Source organism: Tamandua tetradactyla, chromosome 10 (genome assembly GCF_023851605.1).
Source record: "Tamandua tetradactyla isolate mTamTet1 chromosome 10, mTamTet1.pri, whole genome shotgun sequence".
Lineage (NCBI taxonomy): Eukaryota > Metazoa > Chordata > Mammalia > Pilosa > Myrmecophagidae > Tamandua > Tamandua tetradactyla.
Window position 1 is genome coordinate 38,321,982 of NC_135336.1, and position 21,071 is coordinate 38,343,052.

At 35.6% G+C, this 21,071-nt stretch overlaps 1 protein-coding gene across 10 annotated transcripts in view; it reads right to left on the bottom strand.

Annotated features, from left to right (window-relative positions):
- DZIP3 (DAZ interacting zinc finger protein 3) overlaps positions 1-21,071 on the bottom strand; it is a 177,227-nt gene that overhangs the window by 48,810 nt on the left and 107,346 nt on the right. For all 10 annotated transcript variants that reach the window (XM_077118451.1, XM_077118456.1, XM_077118455.1 and 7 more), the window contains 4 exons: positions 11,723-11,748; positions 9,365-9,530; positions 8,662-8,757; positions 8,374-8,501 (listed from right to left, as the gene is read on the bottom strand). In XM_077118451.1, the coding sequence (XP_076974566.1) occupies positions 8,374-8,501; positions 8,662-8,757; positions 9,365-9,530; positions 11,723-11,748 (416 nt within the window). The remainder of the gene's footprint in view (positions 1-8,373; positions 8,502-8,661; positions 8,758-9,364; positions 9,531-11,722; positions 11,749-21,071) is intronic.

A 21,071-nucleotide genomic window follows, 5' to 3' on the forward strand; every position in this document is an offset into this window, starting at 1 on the left:
CTCTTGCCACTTTCAGGATTTTCTGCTTCTCTTCAATATTTGACAGACTGATTAGTATGTGTCTTGGGAAAGGCCTATTGGATTTATTCTGTTTAGAGCTCGTTGGGCTTTTTTGACTTGTATGTTTATGTCCTTTATGAAGGTTGGGATGTTTTCCTTCATTATATCCTCAACTACTCTTTCTAGCCCTTTACCCCTCTTTTCTCTTTCTGGGATGTCAATGACTCTTTTATTTGTGCTCTTTGTTTTGTCTATCATTTCTCTGAGATCCAATTTAATTTTTCCATCTTTTTTGCCATTTGCTGCTTTGAGTCTTCAAATTCAGTTACCCTGTCGTCTATATCACTTATTCTTTCTTGTCTCTTCAAGTCTGGTTTTGTGTGCCTCTAGTATGTTTTTTATTTGGTCAACAGAGTCTTTAATCTCCATGATATCCACTATTTTTTAATTTATTCTGTCAAATTCCTCTTTATGTTCTTCTACTGTCTTCTTGATCCCCTTTATGTCATTTGCTATCCCACTTACTTTATTAAGTAGAGTTGTATGAACATCTTTAATTAGTTGTTCCAACTTCTATGTCTCCTCTGGTATTTTAATCTGGTCATTAGGCAGGGCTATATCTGCCTGCATTGTGATATGCTTGGTATCTTCTAATGTCTTTGTGGTATGTAAATATCTTGATTGATTTACTTTGGGATCTGATTTCTCTCAGTTGTCTAAGGCCTTGTGTTTGCAGGATGGCTATACCCCAGGGAGGAGGGTATGGGCTGGGGCACTCAGCACAGTGATTTGTTTCAGGGCAGGTACTGGTACAGGTTGGGGATGTTATGCTTATGCTTGTGAATGTGGGTGCCCGGTGGCCAGAGAGGATGTAGCATTGTGGGTGCACCAGTCTGAAGGGTGCAACCCAGGTGTGCACTGGTGTAAGGCACCTGGCCCTTTGTGTGCATGCATAGAGCTGTGGCAGCAGATCAACATTATACCTTCATGGATTGGGGGCAGATAAAACCTGCCTGCACAGGTCAGCACTTTCTCAGAAATGGGAAGTGTGGCCAAGGGCCATGCCCATGCATGGTTCTAAAACTGCTGTAAACTGAGGTTCCCAGAGTTGAATGATGTAATTGGGGTCCTGTGCACATGGGTGGGTCTAGGAGTACCATAAACTGATGCACAGAGCTTGGGGGGGAGGGGGCAGGGTAAGGCTGTCGGACACTTTGGGCAGGGTGACGGGAGTAGCCTGGGTATGGAGGTTAGTGCCTGCAGCCTTTATGCACTGGCAACAGTCTGCAGGGAACAGGGAATGGGAGGTGGTGGTCCAGAAGGGTGCAGGAGAGGTGGGAGAGGTTGGTTAGGCTGCACCTGGGGTGACCATGTGGGGCAGGTATGTGCACTGGGGGCTGGTGGGGTGGGGGCACCTGGAGTGCAGAGAATGGGAGCGGGTGACGGAGTTCATGTGCATGGGTATGGGTGAGTCGCCAGTCACGGGGCTGTACTTATGAGGGTAGCGCGCCCAAGGAATGTGGCCTGGCATAATTCTCAGTCTCTGGCTCCCATCTGTGCACTCCTGTGGGCTCATGCCTCCGCACCAGTCTCCAGCTTTCTACCTCTCAGTCCCTTTGCCTCTGCAACTAGGGCTGCCCTAAGTGGTGCAGAAGGCACTCCCTAATTGCCGCCTCAGTTGCCCTCCTGTTCCTTCTCTAACTTTTCTGTGGAGCAGGGCTGATCTTAAGCTACTCTATTCAGACATCTTCCCAAACGTCCTGTCTCTTTTTGCTGTATTTGACACAATTTACACATATTGTATGTCCCATATCATTACTTTAATGAGTTTGCATTTTAGAACCTGTAAAAAGTAAAATTTGAAGTTAATACTGAAAAATACAATAAAATATTATTGGCATTTATAATTACCCATGAGGTTACCTTTATAGAAGGTCTCTGTTTTTTTACATCACTTGATCCACAGTGCCCTTTCTTTTCATTCTGAAGACCTTCCTTTAGCATTATTTGTAAAGTATATTTACTGATGATGAACTCCCTCAACTTTTGCTTATTTGGGAATGTTTTATTTTTGAAAGATAGTTTAGTTTGATATAAAATTCTTGGTTGACAATTATATTCTTTCAGATCTTGAAATACTTTGTCCCATTCCCTTCTTGTCTCCATGGTTTCTGATGACATATTGCACTTAATCTTATTGGGATTCCTTAAACACAACATGCCACTTTTCTCTTGCAGCTTTCAGAACTCTGTCTTTGTTCTTGGCATTGGACAATTTGACTACTATGTGTCAGTTTGTGTTTCTCTTCATGTTTTTCCCGCTTGGGGGTTCATTATGTTTCTTGAATGTGCATATAGTGTCTTTCATTAAACTTGGGATGTTTTCTGTAATTACTTCTTTGAATAGTCCTTCTACTCCTTTCTGTTTTTCTTGTCCATCTGGGATTCTCTTAATGCAAGAAGAGAATTAATACAATTCTCTTGTATGCCTGGTGGTATTCCACAGGTCTCTTAGGCACTATTAACTTTTTTTTCTTTCTGATCCTGAGCTGTAATCATTTCAATTGTCTTCTTTCAAATTCACTGATTCTTTCTTCTACCAGCACCAATCTACTGCTCTAAGGAATTTTTTAATTCAATTATTGTTGTCTTCAATTGCAGTATTTGTCTGGTACCTTTGTAAAATTTCTCTTTATTGAGATTCTCATATTTTTCATTAATTGTTTTCCTGATATCCTTTCTTTCTTTCTATCTTTTGTTTTCCTTTACAGTCATACCTCAGAGATATATTCTGTTTCAGATGACTATAATAAAGAAAACATTGCAATAAAAGTCATGTGAATTGTTTGGTTTCTCGGTGCATATTAAAGTTGTGTTTGCACTATACTGTAGTCTAATGTGCAATAGCATCATGTACAAAAAAAATGTAGACAGCCTAATTAAAAACTACTTTATTGCTGAGTGGGCCATGGTGGCTCAGCCGGCAGAGTTCTAGGCTGCCATGCCAGAAACCCAAGTTCGATTCCTGGTACCTGCCTATGCAAAAACAAACAAACAAAAAACTGCTGTATTGCTAAAAAGTGCTAATCATCATCTGAGCCTTTTAAAAGTTGTAATCTTTTTGCTGGTGGGTGGATTTGCCTCAATGTTGATAGCTGCTGACTGATCAGAGTAGAGATTGCTGAAGATTAGGGTATGCTCTTGCATTTTCTTAAAATAAAACAACAGTGAAATCTGTTCATTGATAAACTCTTCCTTTCATAAAAGGTTTCTCTGTAGCATGTGATACTTTTTAACAGCATTTTTTTTTCATGGGTAGGCACTGGGATTTTTGATAGCATTTTACCCACAGTAGAACTTCTAAAATGAAGTCAATCCTCTCAAACCCTGCTGCCTCTTTATCAACTAAGTTTAGGTAATATTCTAAATCCTTTGTCGTCATTTCAACAATGTTCCCAGCAACTTTACCAGGAGTAGCTACCATTTTAAGAAACCATTTTTTTTTGCTCATCCATAAGAAGCAAGATCTCATCTGTTAAAAATTTATCATAAGTTTGCAGCAATTGTCCCATCTTTAGGTTCCACTTCTAATTCTAGTTCTCTTGCTATTTCTACCATATTTGCAGTGACTTGCTCCCCTAAAGTCTTGAACCTCTCAAATGTCATCCATGAGGGTAGAAACACCTTCTTCTAAACTCTTGTTAATGTCAATACTTTGACCTCATCCTATGAATCACAAATGTTCTTAGTGGCATCTATAATAGTGAATCCTTTCCAGAATATTTTCAATTTCCTTTGCCCAGATCCATCACAGGAATAGCACTATTTTGGGCAGAAGACTTTCCTTTCACTTGAACACTAAGAAGCCATTGAAGGGTTATTAATTGTCCTAATTGCAATGTTGTTGTGTCTCAGGTATAGGGAGACCCAATGAGAAGGTAAGAGCTGGGAGAATGACTGGATGGGGGAATAGTCAGCATAAAAACGATATTTAATGATAAGCTCAGTGTCATATATAGGTGTGTTTCATGATGCCATCAATCAATCACAATAGCAACATCAAAGATCACTGATCACAGGTTATTATAACAGAAATAATAATAATAATGAAAAAAGTTTGAAATATTGCAAGAATTGCCAAAATGTGACACAAAGACATGAAGTAAGCACATGCTGTTAGAAAAACGGTGCTGACAGACAACACAAACTTTTAATGTGTAAAAAAATGCAACATCTGTGAAGCACAATAAAGCAAACAATAAAACTATGAGTGTCTGTATCTTCTTGAACATATTGAGGATCATTTTTTAAAAGTTTTTATTTGACGGTATGATCTTCATTGATGGTTTCTGGATTTTTATCTTGTTCCTTGTATGAGCCATCATTTTCTATTTCTTTATCTCGCCATTTTTATTGCACACTTCATTCTTATCAATATTGCTTTAGTTAATCTAGGGCCCATAGTTTTCCCATATCAGTTTTTAGAATAAATTTGCTATGCCATTAAAACACCTTTGGTTTTGATTGTTATTGCACTAAATCTACTGGTCAGTTTAAGGATAACTGACATCTTTACTATGTCTCTTCCATCTTGGTTATGCTTGCTGGTTCTTATTTTTGTGGAATTGGTCCAATTCTTCTAAGTTGTCAGATATAAGAATGTAAAGCTGTTTGTGCATCCTTTTATTGGATGTGTAACAACAACTTGTTTCATTCCTAATATTTGTGACTTTTGTCTTCTGTCTTTTAATCTTTGTCAAACTTATTGGAGCCTTCATAATTTTATTTTTTCCCAAAAAATCAGCTGTTTGTTTCATTGATATTATCTACTGTATTCCTGTTTTCAATTCCATTGATTTTTGCTCATATCTTTACAATTTCCTTTCATTTGCTTGCTTTGGGTATAATCTGCTCTTTTCTTTCTTGAGGTGAGAAATTAGAAATTAGACTATTGATTTGAGACTTCTTTTCTAGTGTAAGCTTTTAGTGCCATATATTTCTTTTCATCACTATGTTAACTGTGTCCCACATGTCTTGATATGTGGTATTTTCATTTTCATTTAGAGCTACTGTTTTTCTTTTTTTTTTTTTTAATTTCCTTTAAGACTACTTCTTTGACCCATGGATTATTATTAAGTGTGTTGTTTGATTTCCAAGTGTTTGGAGATTTTCCTCTTGTTTTTCTTTCAATGATTTCCAGTTTAATTCAATTATGGTCAGATAATATAGTCTGTATGATTTCAATTATTTTAAATTTGTTGAGGTTTGGTTTATAACCCAGGATATGGTCTGTCTTATTAAGTGCTTGAAAAAAAAATGTACATTCTTTTGCTGCTGGGTGGACTGCTCTATAAATTTCAATTAGATCCTCTTGGTTGACTACATTATTCAGCTCAACTATATCCCTGCTGATTTTCAGCCTCTTAGTTATATCAATGTTGAAGTCCCAATTATAACTGCGGATTTTTCTTTTCCATTCTATGATGTTGTCTTTGCATATTTAGAGGCTCTCATATTTGATACAGATACATTTAAGATAGATTATTTTATCATTAGGAAACATTCCTCTTTTGTTTAGAAAATTTGCTTCCTCTAAAGTCTACTTTATCTTATATTAATATAGTCATTCCTATTTTTAAAATTAATTTTTGCATGGTATACCTTTTTCCATCCTTTTACTTTCAACCTACCTATGTCTTTGTATTGATGTAAGTTTTCTGCAAATAGCATATTGTTGGATCATATTTTTATTATCCACTCTACCAGTCTCTATATTTTAATTTTAATGGGTATACTTTGACCATTTACATTTATATACAGTGTTTTGAGTATATCAGTTTGTAGTTTTCTTAGCAGTTGCTCTAGCTATTACAATATATAAATATATAACTTATCACAGTTTACTGGTATCAGTGTTTAGCTACTTTGAATTAAGTTAGAAACTTCACTTTCATTTTGTTTGCTTTACCCTCCTCAGTTTTAAAATATAATTATCTTAAGTATTTCATCAGTGTGCATTGAGCACTACATCAATGATGATATAATTTTTGCTTCAACTGTCAAATATAATTTAATAAAGCAATGAGTGAAATAATCTATTATATTTACCACCCCCCCTTTAATTTTACCTATCCCAATGCTTTTCTTTCCTTTCTGAAGTATCTATTCTTGAAGAGTAGGTTTGCTAACAACAAATTCTCACTATTTTCCTTTGTCTGAGACTGTGTTTATTATTCCTTCATTTCTGAAGAAAATTTGTTGAATACAGAATTCATGGTTGAATGTTCTTTTCTCTCAGTACTTGAAAAACATGCTAGTTCATTTTAGACTCCATTGTTTCACCTGTGAAAGCCACTGTCATTGAAGTTGGTGCTTATTACTAAAAGTAATGTGTTATTTCTTTTTGGCTATTTCAAGATTTTTTTCTTTGCCTTTAGTTTTCAGAAATTTAACTATGATGTGTCTGGATTTTTTTTAGTTTTTTTTAGGTTTGCTTAGCTTCTTGCATCTGTAGGATTATTTCTTTCACCAAATTTTAAAGCTTTCAGCCATTATTTCTTTGAACATTTTTTCTCTTTCTGGGGATTCTGATGATACAAATGTCAAATATGTTATTTTCCTCCAGGTACTTGAGACATTTTTTGCCCCCAGGCTGTTTTCTCTCTGTTTAGACTGAGTAAATTCTGTTGATTTGACCTCAAGTTCACTGATTCTATCCTCAGTCATCACCACCCTACCACTGATCCCATCTAGTGATTTTTTTTTATTTCTGATACTGTATCTTTTTTAGTTCTATAATTTTCATTTGCTTCTTTATAATTTCTATTTTCTTCTGAGATCTTCTGTTTATTCATTTGTCTCAAAAGAATCTGTTATTTTGTATTAGAGCCTTTCTATGATGAATACTTTAAAATCTTTCACATAATTCTAAAATATGATGCATCTTGGTGTTGTTACCTGTTAATTTCCTTTTCTCTTTCATGTTATACTTATCCTGGTTCTTGAGTAGGAATACTATATCTTGGAATCAGAAGTCCGTCTGTTATATGTAATTTTAATCCTCTCAGATTAATCTTTACTCTCTTTGAGCTCATTCACAATTAATGTCTCAAACACCTTGGCATGCTCTATATGGACCTTATATGATACCCCTCACACAGTGAGCACTTGATAAATGTTTGCTGAAGGGTGAACAGTGAATGACCATTGTGGTCTCTTTGTAGTCTTAAGCATACAAGGGAGCCTGGTGCATCTTTCAGAGGCGAGGACAGATATCCTCAGGTGATAAAGTAGAGAGGCAGCTCATTTGCATGGATAACATTACTCTTCTCATCTCTGATATTACATGACATATTTCTAGATTTGCTTTCTTCTTCCAGGCTACAAGACAAAGTTTTAAATCCTGAAGTATGGGTACTTAAATGATTGCAGACAGCTTAGCTTGCTTAAATTTAGCTTGCCTAAGCTGTCACACATCCTCATATCCTTCTGAATTTGAAGGATCTAACTCTAGAAGGGACAAGCCTGAAATTGTTTGTAACTAAAATTATGTTTAGAAACACAGAGCTGTAACCTCTTCAGACTGGATGATACCATATGTGAGAGAAATTTAGGGTCTAAATCTCTGGCAAATATTTTTTTCAATTTTACAAGAAGTATCATGGACTTCTTACTCTAAGATATTCACAAGTACCGCTCTATTTTTCCCATTAGATTTCTAGTTACTGCAATGGATTTTAAACTCTATTTCAGGAACAACTGCTATCTTGTGGTATTATTTACTAAATACTATGTTAAAACTATGTTATTATTTCAATTGATACTGGTTATAATTAGTAGAAAAAGAGTAAAATAGGTTGCTCATTTTTCCCTATTAAGTCGAATTTGTTGTTTGGGGCAATACTTAAGTTGTAAGAGAAATTAGGTTGGTGGGGATGAGAAGAGTCTCCATGAATTCTATTTGTTTTCAATCTCTCAGCTTAGAACACAAATACTCTGAAAAAACAACATAAAAAGAGCATTCAACTGATTCCATGGGTGTCTAGAAGGAATGTACTCAACATATGCCAATCAGTGGTTAAATATTTACAAATCAGAGTCATGACCCAAAAATTAATTATCTTTCTCATATAATTCTATTATCTTTAAACTCGTTAAGCCAGTATATGAAAAGCTGGCTATACACTGAGCAGTTAACTTACTTCTCAATCCAGCTGGCAAGGCAAAAAATATAGTAGTTTTTAAGCAAGTACAGCAGTTCCTAATGTGCAGTCACAGTGCCACCTAGTGGCTACATAGGGTTTATCTATTAGAGATAGAGCACATTATAAGAGCAAACCTAGAATTTCCTGTTATCAACAGATTTGCACTTACTTGGAAACCTTATTGATTCCAAAAGCCACTTGCTGGTTAAGAGATGCAATGATTTTGTCTTTCTTTTTAATCTGCATTTGGTTTTCTTGCCACCGAAAAGTCACTGTTTTCAATTGTCTTTTGAAATCCTGATCAAATAAAAATATTATTTCAAATTAATTCTATTCACATCACTAGAACCTAAAAGAGGAAAAACAATCTGGGTTCTTTTTTAAAAATAAAAATACCATGAAGTTTACATTTGAACTAACTCTGATTTCCCTCGAGTCTAATGGCAAAAGTACTTACTTCACACTGGTAGTGCAATTTATAAAGCTGTCGTTGACGAGCAAGCTTTTCCTTTTCCGTTTCTCCATACTCCGCAGTTACCTTGTTGGTTGAACCCTGGAGCAGGTCATCATAAAATTATCTCAGTACAGAATTCTCATGAGAGGGTAAGCAAGCAATTTAAAAAAATTCTATTTTCACTTGCTTTGTGTCATTAAGTGCTCTCCTGAGCACTCAAACCATGCTCATATGCCTCTTCACACCTAGATATATCATTCTAAACATGACTACTACTAGCAAAGAAAAAAAATATCTGTTGCATGTTAATAGTTTTTGTAGGCATGTCATGGTAACAACCAGATTTAAATTTAAAAATAAAATAATTTAAGTAGGTTTGTTTTTCAAAAATTTTTTTGTCAGGACATGTAATCCAAGGGGATTATGCATTTTTTCATCTTCAGGTGTTTGAAAAAGCTATCAGGGAATGCATTTGTAATCAAAGCAGCCTAATAGTTAAATATAAAAAATGGCTTGAGGGCTAAGGTGAAAAGTTTATTAGGTTGTTTTTTTCTTCCTTTCTTCTTCTGTTCCTATATCTCTTCCATGTTTTTTTCCTCTCCTGACAAACAAAGTATAAACTAACTGGGCTAACATGATGGTCACAGAACAAGGTAATATCTGTTTCTGGAAGAAAGCAGACTATAGCCTCTCTAATCAGGCTTACCTGCTCTATCATGTCAAGAATATGCAATTCATCCAGGCTATAGAATTTGTCTTCAGTTGCAGAATCTTCTTGAACATCACTTCCATCATCTTTCATAAATCTACCGACTGGATGCAGATGTGTGTGCTCTTTCTTCATAAACTCTTCCTTTCCTGCTATATTTGGGCTATAGTGGTGGCATAATCAATAAGACCTTTTATAATTATATAGCAATTTTCCTTAAGCCATTTTTTACCAAACTGGTAGTGTACTGGATTTATGAGATGCCCTGCATCAGAGAAGTTCATGTCAAATAAAGACTGGTCAAGGCTCAAACTGTATCTTCCTCTTGAAGATTCACAATGCTTCTCAGCATCTTTGGTATAGCACTAGACCAAAGTACCTATTTAATTCTGTTCATCCCAATATTTCCAAGAATTATGAGTCCATGGAGTTCTTTTTCAAATTGCAATTGTTGACTACAGTTACTTGGGGAAACATTGGCAAGCACTTTCACATCTGCTAACTTATTTTATCATCATACCATTCTTGACAGGTAAGTTGGTTTAATTAACTTACATGTTTAAGTTTATTTTACATTTAAAAAGAAGGCTACAAAATAACAACATAAAATAGATTTAAAAATGGAAGCTTCTTTTTTAATAGAATATTTTAAAATTTGTAGTGACAATGTGGATTTCAGTAATTAGGAACCACCGATAAAAGGGTGAAAAGACAACAGGTACAATGGCGATAAACTCATTTTTATAATTATACCTAAAATTTAAATCTATGCTTATTATCCTTCAGTTGGCCTACTATTTAGTGTCTATCAGCTTCCTTTCCAATACTCTTGAATGGTAACAAGAAATAATACTTTTACTATAGTATGATATACATTACTTGATTTTACTAATGGATAGAAATAAAATAGATAAATTTAAGATGTATTATCTTCTTTTAGGCTATTAAGACCTAGAAAAAAGTGACATCTAGTGCTTGTAGAATAGTGTATAGAACACTCCATAAATAGGCATTCTAGAATGACCCAAACATTTTGGAAAGTTCAGTGAAAGCAACTGCTTGTATACATCAGTATTTCTTAAACCCATTTGATTTTTCAAATTATATGAAGAACTTCTAAAATCCTCCATTTTCCCAGACATCCTCATAAGTGTAAATAATAAATGAATCTGTATTTTTAGAAAAGCTCCTCCATGATTATTGTTAAATTTTTAAAGTATAACAGTACCAATGGGGTAATATAGGAAAATGTCCATATTTTTAAGAGATGAAAACTGAAGCATACAAGGTTAAAATTACAGGATGTTTGGGATTGAAAACATTTCAACAAGAAAAAACCATTTAGGGCTAGAAAAAGCAAAAAAGCAAATGTAGCAAAATAGTGATAACTACTGAATCACGGCGATAGGTATTTATTATTCTCTCTAGTTCTATGAATATTTGAAATTTCTCATTTAAAATCAAGTTTCTGTGTGATCTGACTGACATTCAGGTTTGGGGCTATACTGTAGGCAAAATGAGGAAAATGAGTGATCACACTGTTTCACTCTTGAGCAGATATTTTTACAGCAATTAGATATAACCTGTAAAGCAAACAAAAATCAATTGCTCCAGTGGCCTAACCTGTCCTTCAGTTGCCAAAGAAAGAAAACCTATCTTGCATAATGAACTATTTACTTACCAAGTGGACCACGTCCATTATCAATAAGAAAATATCAACTATAAGTGATGGATTTAATGTTAATTAACATGTGCTATAGCTGCCATTTTAAAGGTATTTTAATTTATGTCCTTACCGTGTGTTCTCTCAAGTTACTATTTAGTTACAAACTTTTTGGAGGGAATATTATTATCATGATGTCTTTGTTAGGCTGTTCTCTCCCCTTCCTTCACCTAGTACACCATCATTAATCATATGGTTGTACAAAATTTGATATTAAAAAAAGAACTCATGTTTATTAAAAAACAACAAACCAAACTGAAACAAAACAAAGAAACTCTTTCGTAAAAGGGGTAATTGCAATATACAATGAGTCTGTCCTAAGGCTAATTCTTATTTCAGTCTAGATTTGGCTAACTACAACTCAGACTGTATTTTAAAAGATTTCATGCTGGTTCCTTGAATGAAGTAGTTACCATTGGATGGCTTTTGAAGTACCTTATAGAAAAATGATGAGAAATTCTATTCTTCCAAGGTAATGAAAACTTAACTCTGTCACTTTATATAAAAAGGTAACAAGTTATTAACTCAAAAAATTTTCCTTTCTTCCCTTAGTGAGAGCACCTCCCAAAGTAAGGCTGTGTCACATTGGCAAAGCACACTTGGAAAAATACTAAATTAAAATCAACACTTACGCTTGCTGTTCATTTGCTTCCTTATTCTGAAAAACAGCATAAAGAATTAGTAATCTGCGACTCTAAACCATGTCAGTGTAACATAATGGTTAGCCTACATTTAAGTCAGAATTTCTCACTTTTTGACCTCCATCCAAGTAAGAAATATACTTTATATCATGCTGCTGTATGTGCTTACATATGTATCTTTCTATATATAAAGTTGAAATATAAATTCCATGAAACAAAATCTACCCATATTACATGCAATAAAACAGATTTATTTTATTCTTCTTTACCTATTTTCTTTTTTAAAAATAATGGCTGTGAAACACTAAATTGATTTTATAACATACTCCTTACTACTCAAAATTTGAAAATCACTGATTCAGATATTGGAGGTAAGTTTTGGAATTGAGTTTGAATCTACTGCTCACTAGTGACAAGGTATATATAATTCCCATTAATTATAATTTACACTAATCACAGGGTTCCTACATGTAAGGAGAAAGCTGGTTGATATATTAAGAATCTTTTAGAAAAAGAAGTGGTAAGGAGATCACAATTGGGAATAAATCTTAAAAGTCCTAAATTTATGTTCATAAAATAAAACTAAAGAGACAACATATCAAATAAAGGTAATATCAATAATATTAGCACATCTTAAATTTAGAGTGAGTATGGCAGTACTAATTTCCACTACCTTCCCTTGGTCACAAAAAGCTTCAAAGTTTCCTTCCCTGTAGGTTGAATGATGTACTTGTGAATCTGTTTTGCTTTACTGTCTGTATACTAAGAAGAATTTTGGTTTTCAGTGCCTGATCTAATGCTCTATGCCCAGTGTCTATTTGACTCTATGATTAGAGTTACTGACACCTATCTATTAGAGTCTGCCTTATTTCCAGTGTATGTGAATACCTGAGCAGAAAAGAACTCTGTTCCTAATAAGCATATCCAGTAAAGCTGACAAAGTATTTCTCAAACTCCTTTTTAGCTCTTCAAATAACAACTTTATATCAAAGCAGGTATAAGTCTTTCCTACATGCATGTCAGCAAACCACCCAGTGTGACGGTCTAACAGCTTTCTTTTTTTCCAAAGTCTTCATTACATAAGCCTTTTTATTCTTATTCCCAACTGTGTTATCTCACTTTTCTAAATCTAATCCTTAATTCCCCTGGGGAGAGGGCCAGACTCCTACTTACCCTCCACAATAGTTATTTATCAGTTGAATATATTATAAACTAAAAACAAAATACCTAAATGTATAACTGAAGAATGGGAGCATACAACATAGCCACAGACTCAATACATGCTAGTTAGATTTTATCTGTATATTCTCTCTATTTACTATACCAATTTTACTTTTTCTTAAGATTCTTCTAGACAGTCTCTAAAGCTGTATGAAGACTTCAATTATTGTCAGGTAGAGATACTACAAAAAAAAAATTGAGAGGACATGATTCCATGCACCAGGACTTTGCTGTCACTCTACATAAACACACATGCAAATTTCTATATGTTAGAATTTTTCATGAGAACTCCAGATTGGAAAATGTGGTTGACTAAGTTTTTAAAACTGGTTAATTGAGTTGGGAACATGGCGGAGTAAGATAGGCTGGGTTTGCCCCTGCTCCATGAAACAAGAGAAGAGACATAAAAAATGACAAAGACTGCAGTCCAGAGGGGTGAGTGATTGAAGAGGGTCTTCTGCATTCCATAAGGAGGTCCTAGAAAAGGGAGGTGGGGAGATTGGGACAGAGAGAGCAGGGTGAGTCTGAATGGCCACAAACCCACCAGAGGCGGGCGGTGGCATGCAGGAAGTGTGATCTGGGGGAGTGGACCATCACTCCACTCCAACCTGTCCCAAAAGCTAGCTTGGGAGACCTATCTGCACAGCTCTATAGATGGCAGCACCCCTGTGGAGCCCAGAGGTGTGAATAGCCATCTTCTCAGGTGCTGTGAATGGCAGATTCACCAGATGATGCGATCAGCTGCCCCACTGGGCACTGTGATTGACTACCCAGTCCTGCACGATGCAACTGGCCATCTGGATGCCACATGCTGGAAGCAGCCCACTGGCCACACAGATCACCTTGCCTAGACAACCACTGTAGTTGGAGAAACGTGGACCTGAGGGCAGGAGGGGGGTCAAGACCACCATCTGCTGGGAAAAAGTGGTAAGTGCAGTCTGGCAAATTATCTGCTGACAAATTTTTTTTTCTATATATACATATTTTTAATTACTTTATTATTATTATTTTTTTTACATGGGCAGGCACCTTAATCAAACCCAGGTCTCCAGCATGGCAGGACAGAATTCTGCCACTGAGCCACCATCACACTATCCTATTTAATTATTTTTTAACTTTAATTTTTATTTCTTTCTCTTCTGTGGGCACCAGTCTGATCACATCTCCAAAATAAACTGGGGTGTCTCCTTATGGCTTCAGAGTCTACTATTGTTAAGGTGGGATTTTTGGGGGGATGGCTGGGCTGGGGGTCAAGTCCAGATCTCCCATGTGGCAGGTAGGGGTTCTGCCACTGAAATACCCATGTGCCACTGTCTAATTTTTAATAGGCCCTCAAACAGAATTACACTCCTTATATGCAATCTGAATTATGGCTTGGTGAGGAATCACTGACAAACCAAGTGCAAAAAGATATCTTCAATGCAAACCCCAAAAATATAAAACTTTAGATGAGGGAAGGAAACCAACTTGCAAAATAAACTTATTAGGATAATCAAATACCCCGAATAGAACAGAAAATCACAAAGCATGTGAAGATTTAGGCAGAAAGACCCAACTAAATGAACAAATCAAATCACAAGAGGGGACACAGAATATGGAACAATCACTAGAGGATATTTATAAAGAAGTGAAGGATATCAAAAAGATGCTAGAATAGCATAAAGAATCATTTGAAAGATTAAATAGAAAACTGACAGATTTCACAGAGATGAAAGATACTGTAGACCAAACTATAAATATGCCAGAGATACTTGATAGGAGATTTGAAGTAGCAGAAGGAAGAATAAGTGAGGTAGAAGACAGAACAATTGAACTAGAGCTTACAAAAGAACAAATGGCAAGAAAGATGGGACAAATGGTTCTGGATCTCAGGGAAATTATGGACAAAAGGCACACAAATATAGGAATCACTGGTGTTCCAAAAGGAGAACAAAAGAATAAAGTGCTGGGAAGGTTAGTTGAAGATATAATCGGAGAAAACTTTCCAACTTTTATAAAAAAGACATACACAAATCAAAGAGGCCCAAGGAAAACTTAGCAACTCTTAAACAAAAAATGACATATACAAATCTAAGAGGCCCATTAAACATCAAATACAATAAATCCAAATATGTCTAATCCAAGACACATCCAATCAGACTGTCAAATGTTGAAGAGAAGCAGTAAGACCTGAAAGCAACATGAGAAAAGTTGATCTACTACCTACAAGGGAAAACACAAGACCAAGTTCCAGTTACTCAATAGGCAGTATGGAGGTGAGAAGACAGTAGTATGAGATATTTAAGATACTGAATGAGAAAGACTTCCAGCTCAAAATTCTTATCCAGACAAGCTGTCTTTCAAAATTGAGGGAGATATTGAATCTTCAAAGAAAAACAAAGACTGAGAGAAGAAGTCACCTAGATACATGCCCTACAAGAAATACTAAAGGGAGTCCTTTCAGATGAAAAAAAAAAAGACAGCAGAGGGAGGTCTGGAGTAGGGCACAGAATTGAAAAGTACCAGTAAGGGTAATTAAAAGGATAAAAAGAGAGAGAAGGAAAACAATCTATAGATGTAACAAATAAAAACTAAAGGATAAGATGGTAGATTCAAGAACTATTTTTACAGCAATAATTTTGAACATTAATGGACTAAACTCTTCAATTAAAAGACACAGATTGGCAGAATGAAATAAATATATATAATCCACATATATGCTGTTTCCAAGAGATGCATCTTAGACCCAAGGACACAAATAGATTGAAAGTAAAAGGATGAAAAAGATGTTCTATACAAGCTGTAACCAAAAGAAAGCAGGAGTAACTATACCAATATCAGACAAAATAGACTTTAAATGTAAAGGCATCATAAGAGACAATGAAGGGCACTACATATTATTAAAAGGGACAATTCACCAAGAAGAAATAACAACCATAAATGCTTATGCTCCTAATAAAGGAGCGCCAAAGAACATGAGGCCAACATTGTTAAAACTGAAAGCAGCAATAGACGTTAAAACAATAAGAGTGGGCGACTTCAGTACACCATTCTCCACTATAGACAGAGAATCAACAAGGAAATAGAGAACTTAAACAATGTGATACATGAATTAAACCAAACAGACATATATATATATCCTTATACCCCAAAACGCCAGGATATAAATTCTTCTCTAGTGCTCATGGAATGTTCTGCAGGATAGATCATGTGCTGGGACACAAAACAGGTCTTTATAAATTTAGCTAGATTGAAATTATCCAAAGCACTTTCTCTGACTACAACAGAATGAAGCTGGAAATTAATAATTACCAAAGAACCATATTTTACAAATATATGGAGATTAAACAACACACTTTTAAATAGTTGGTCAAAGAAGTAATTGTTAGAGAAATCAGTAAATATATGGAGATGAATGATAATAAAAATACAACACATCAGAACTTATGAGATACAGCAAAGGCAATGCTGAGAGGGAAACGTATCACCCTAAATGCCTGTATTAAAAAACAAGAACAAGCGAAAATCAAAGACTTAACTGCTCACCTAAAGAAACTGGAGAAAGAACAGCAAACTAACCCCAAGGCAAATATGCAAAAAGAAATAACAAAGATTAAAGCAGAAATAAACAAACTAGAAAACAAAAAAAAACAAGAGAATTAATCAATGAAATCAAAAGATGGTTCTTTGAGAAAATCAAGAAAATTGATGGACCCCTAGCTAGGCTGACAAAAGAGAGAGAGAACACAAATAAACAAAATCAGAAATGGGGGGGGGGGGGGGTCATTACCACGAATCCTATAGAAACTTTAAAAATTATATAAGAGAACAATACTATGAACAACTAACTACATGTCAACAAGCTAGACAACTTGGCTGAAATGGACAAATTCCTGGAAAAACACAAACTATCTAGACTAACTTGAGAATAAATAGAAGTTCTCAACAAACCAATTATAAGGAGATTCAAACTGTCATCAAAAATCTTCCTACAAAGAAAAGTCCAAGACCGGATGGCTTCACAGGGCAATTTTATTAAACATTCCAAAAAGAACTAACACCAAACCTGTTCAAACTCTTCCAAAAAATTGTCAAAAAGGTAAAAATGCAGCCAACTCAATGGAAGAAAATATTTGGAAACCACATATTGAATACAGGCTTGATATCCTGTGCACATAAAGAAATTATACAACTCAAAAATAAAAGAACGAACAATGCAATTATAAAATGGGCAAAGGATATGAATAGATATTTTTCTGAAGAGTAAATAGAAATAGCTAAAAAGAATATGAAGAGATGCTCATTCTCATTAACTACAAGGCAAATACAGTGAGATATCACCTCACACCTATAAGAATGGTTGGTATTAAACAAACAAAACTATAAATAGAGAGGATATAGATAAACTGGAACTCTTATTCATTGCTGGTGAGAATATATACTGGTACAGCCACTTTGGAAGACAGGTTGGCAGTTTCTCAGAAAATTAAAAATCAAGTTGCCCTATGCTCTATGACCCAGCAATATCAATATTTAACAAATACTCAGAAGAGCTGAAAGCAGTGACACGAACAGACATTTGTACACCAATGTTCAAGGCAGTACTTTTCACAACTGCCAAAAGATGGAAACAATCCAAATGCCTATCAACAGATAAGAGAATAAACAAAATGTGGTGATACATATGATGGAATATTATACAGCAGCAAGAAGAAATGAGGTTCTGAAGCATAAGTCAACATGGATGAAGCTTTAGGACACAATGATGAGTAAATTAAGTCAGATACAAAAGAATAGATACTGTATGATTTCACTATTATACTCTGTAAAGGTAATTTCACAGGTTTACACTATAGAATATGGGGGATCCAGAGGCACACAGAAGCTAGAGTCAGGGGAAAGGTTACCCAGTGAGGCTGAACTTAAATGTAAGGGAATGGATAGAAGTGATGGTAGCTAACTAGTGGGGTTATAAGTAACATTTCCATATTAAAAGTGAATATGATTGAAAAGGGATGTATAATGCCATATATCCACCGATTAAGTTTTTACATGAACTCCTTCAAAAGTCTGATTTTGTACAAAGAGTCAATAATAAACTTGTGTAGGGGGAAACTAATACTGCATGCTATGGCCTATAGTTAATAGGAGGGCAGTAACAGTACCACAGGGGTATATAATTGGGGGGAATACAAGGGTACATAATTGGGGGGAAGGGACAAGAGATCGGGGAGGTTTTAATTTGATATTTGGTGAAGCTGTGTTTATTGGAGGCATTAAAAAGGACTGAAGTTCTGGGTGATGAAATATATGAACATGTAAGACATTATTTTGAGTAAAATAGACACAAAAAGACAAATTTATATGCTCTCAATGATATGAAATACTTAGGATAAGCAAACTCATTGAGTTCAAATCTAGGATATAGGTTACCAAGAACTGGGTTGGGGATAGGGAAAGGAGTTAGTGCTTTATTTGTGAAGAATTTCTATTTGGGTTGATTGTCAAGTTTTGGAAATGAACAGTGGCAATGGTAGCAAATATTCAAATTTACATATATAATCATTGTTGTTAATTACATGCACAATATTGTGCTACCATTGCCACTATTCATTTCCAAACTTTAAAACTTATAACAAAGTTACAGTAATCAAAAGGTTTGCTATTGGCACAAGGACAAATATAAAGGCCAATGGAACTGAAATGAGAGTTCAGAAATTAACTCTTGAAGTTGATGGCTTGGGACGTATGGAAATTAGTCCTCTAGAGCATCTAGTAAACAGCCAAAACTCTCTGGCAACTGTTTAGGGAAATCTGTGACCAGACAACACATGTACACCAGTCTGGAACAAATGGAAGGACTGAAATCATGGCAAAAAAATGGAAGTAAAGCCCCCAAACTCTGAAGATAGTGCTCCTCCCCCACTGGCATAGCAAGCTCAGTTGGAGACACTTCCCCCTAGGGAAAAAGAATCAGTCTTTGCTGGGAGCAAGGGAGGGCAGCTCAGTCAACCTCCAACTGTGGTTTTAATTAAATAAATCTGCGCTGCTGAAAACAAGCCCCAGCAGACAAACTGAGAACAAGCAGGAAAGGAATCCTAAGGTCTCTTCTGGCAGAGAAGAGGAAGGGCTGACAAAAAAAGAAAAAAAAAAAACCCAAGGCTTTTGGAGTTGGTTGAGCACACAATACTGGAAAAGGGCTGTGGCCCAAGAAAAGTGGGACAAAAGCTGGCTACCAAGTCTGGCTCTTGACAAACGAACTTTGGGGGAATGGGAACTGGCTGGGAAAGGGACTTCTTTTAAGTTCCTTTATCTTTATTTAAACTATTCTAAGTAGTGCATAAGAGAAAGCCTCAGGCTTTCTCAACGATTGGCCATGACCCAGGCAAGAGCAGAGTTAAGATAGGTCTGAGAGACAAAGCAAAAGTTAAGTGAAGGAGATAATTCAGGGAAACTTGATACAGATTAGACACTCCTCCTGATACTTGGGGCTATTTCATCTGAGAAAATCTGACAGGGGTCAATGATATCCGGGGAGACATTCCTAAAAAAAAAAAGAGGTTCCATTTAGGCAGGGTAAGAACTGGAAAAAACAAAACAAAACAAAAGCTGAACAATTCTGAAAGTTAAATGCTAAAAGTCTAGAATAAGTTGAACTGAAAACCAAAAAATGGATAGAGAACAAAGCCAACCAGTAAGAAAACCTTAGATATAAGAGTGAAAATGACCTTCAGAATTAACTAATCAAGAAAATCAGATGCTGAGGCACCAACAAAAGATTACAAGTCACACAAGGAAAAACGAAGATATGGCTCAAACAAAGGAACAAACTAACAATGTCAAATGAGATAAAGGAGCTAAAACAACTAATTGGCGTTCAATCAAACATGCTAAAGCAAGCCAAAAGTCAAATCAACAAGTTGAAGGAAGATATGGCAAAAGGGATGAAGAATATAAGGAAGACACTGGGCAACTTAAAAGAAAGAACTTGAAAGCCTGAAAAAACAAATGACAGAACTTACAGGAATGAAAGGCACAATAGAAGAGATGAAAAACACAAAGGAGACTTAAAACAGCAGATCTGAAGAAGCAGAAAAATGGATTAGTAAACTAGAGGAAGGGTCATCTGAAAATCCTACACACAAGAAAAGAATGGAAAAACATAAGCAGGCTCTCAAGGAATTAAATGACATCTTGAAAAACATGAACATACATGTTATAAGTGTCTCAGAAGGAGAAGAGAAAGGAAACGGGGCAGAAAGAATAATGGAAGAAATTAGCACTGACACTTTCTCATCACTTGTGAAAAACATTAAATTACAAATCCATGAAGTGCAGAGTACCACAAACAGAATAGATCTGCACAGACTTACTTCAAGACATTTACTAATCAGATTCTCAAACGTCAAATGATAAAGACAAAGAGAGAATTCTGAAAGCAACGAGAAGCAATCCATCATACAAGAGAAGCTCAACAAGACTATGTGTGGATTTCTCAGCAGAAAGCTTGGAGGTCAGAAGGCAGCAGTATGATATATTTAAGATCCTGAAAGAGAAAAACTGCCAGCCAAGAATTCTATACAGTGTATTTGCTTTTTAAGCTGCTGGAATGCAATATACCAGAAAGAGAATGGCTTTTAGAAAGGGTATTTTATAAGTTACAAATTTATAGTTCTAAGACTAAGAAAATGTCCAAATTAAGGCACCAGTAAGAGGTTACCTTCACTCAAGAAAGCATGATTTTGTCCAGAACACTTCTATCAGCACGTGGCTAACTTCTGCAGGTCCCTTGCTCCTGTGCTCCATTGTTTTCAGCCTCAGTCCCTGTAGGAGTTCCTCAGTTTGTTTCTCTGGGACTGACTTTCATCTCTTAGCTTCCTTTGGCTCTCCCTAGGTTCTAGCTTGCTTAATGTCTCATAGGAAGGCTCATGACAACATTTGCTGGGCCCTCTGCCCATATCTAGGCATCTGCTCTCTCTGTCAATACTCCAAGCATTTCTAAACATATGTGTCTGTCAGCTCTGAGGCAATTGTTCTTCAAGGGTCTGCATCTGAAATTTCTTCCCCTTTTAAAGGATTCTAGTAAACTAATCAAGACCCAACTTGAATGGGTGGAACACCAGCATATCCATCTAATCAA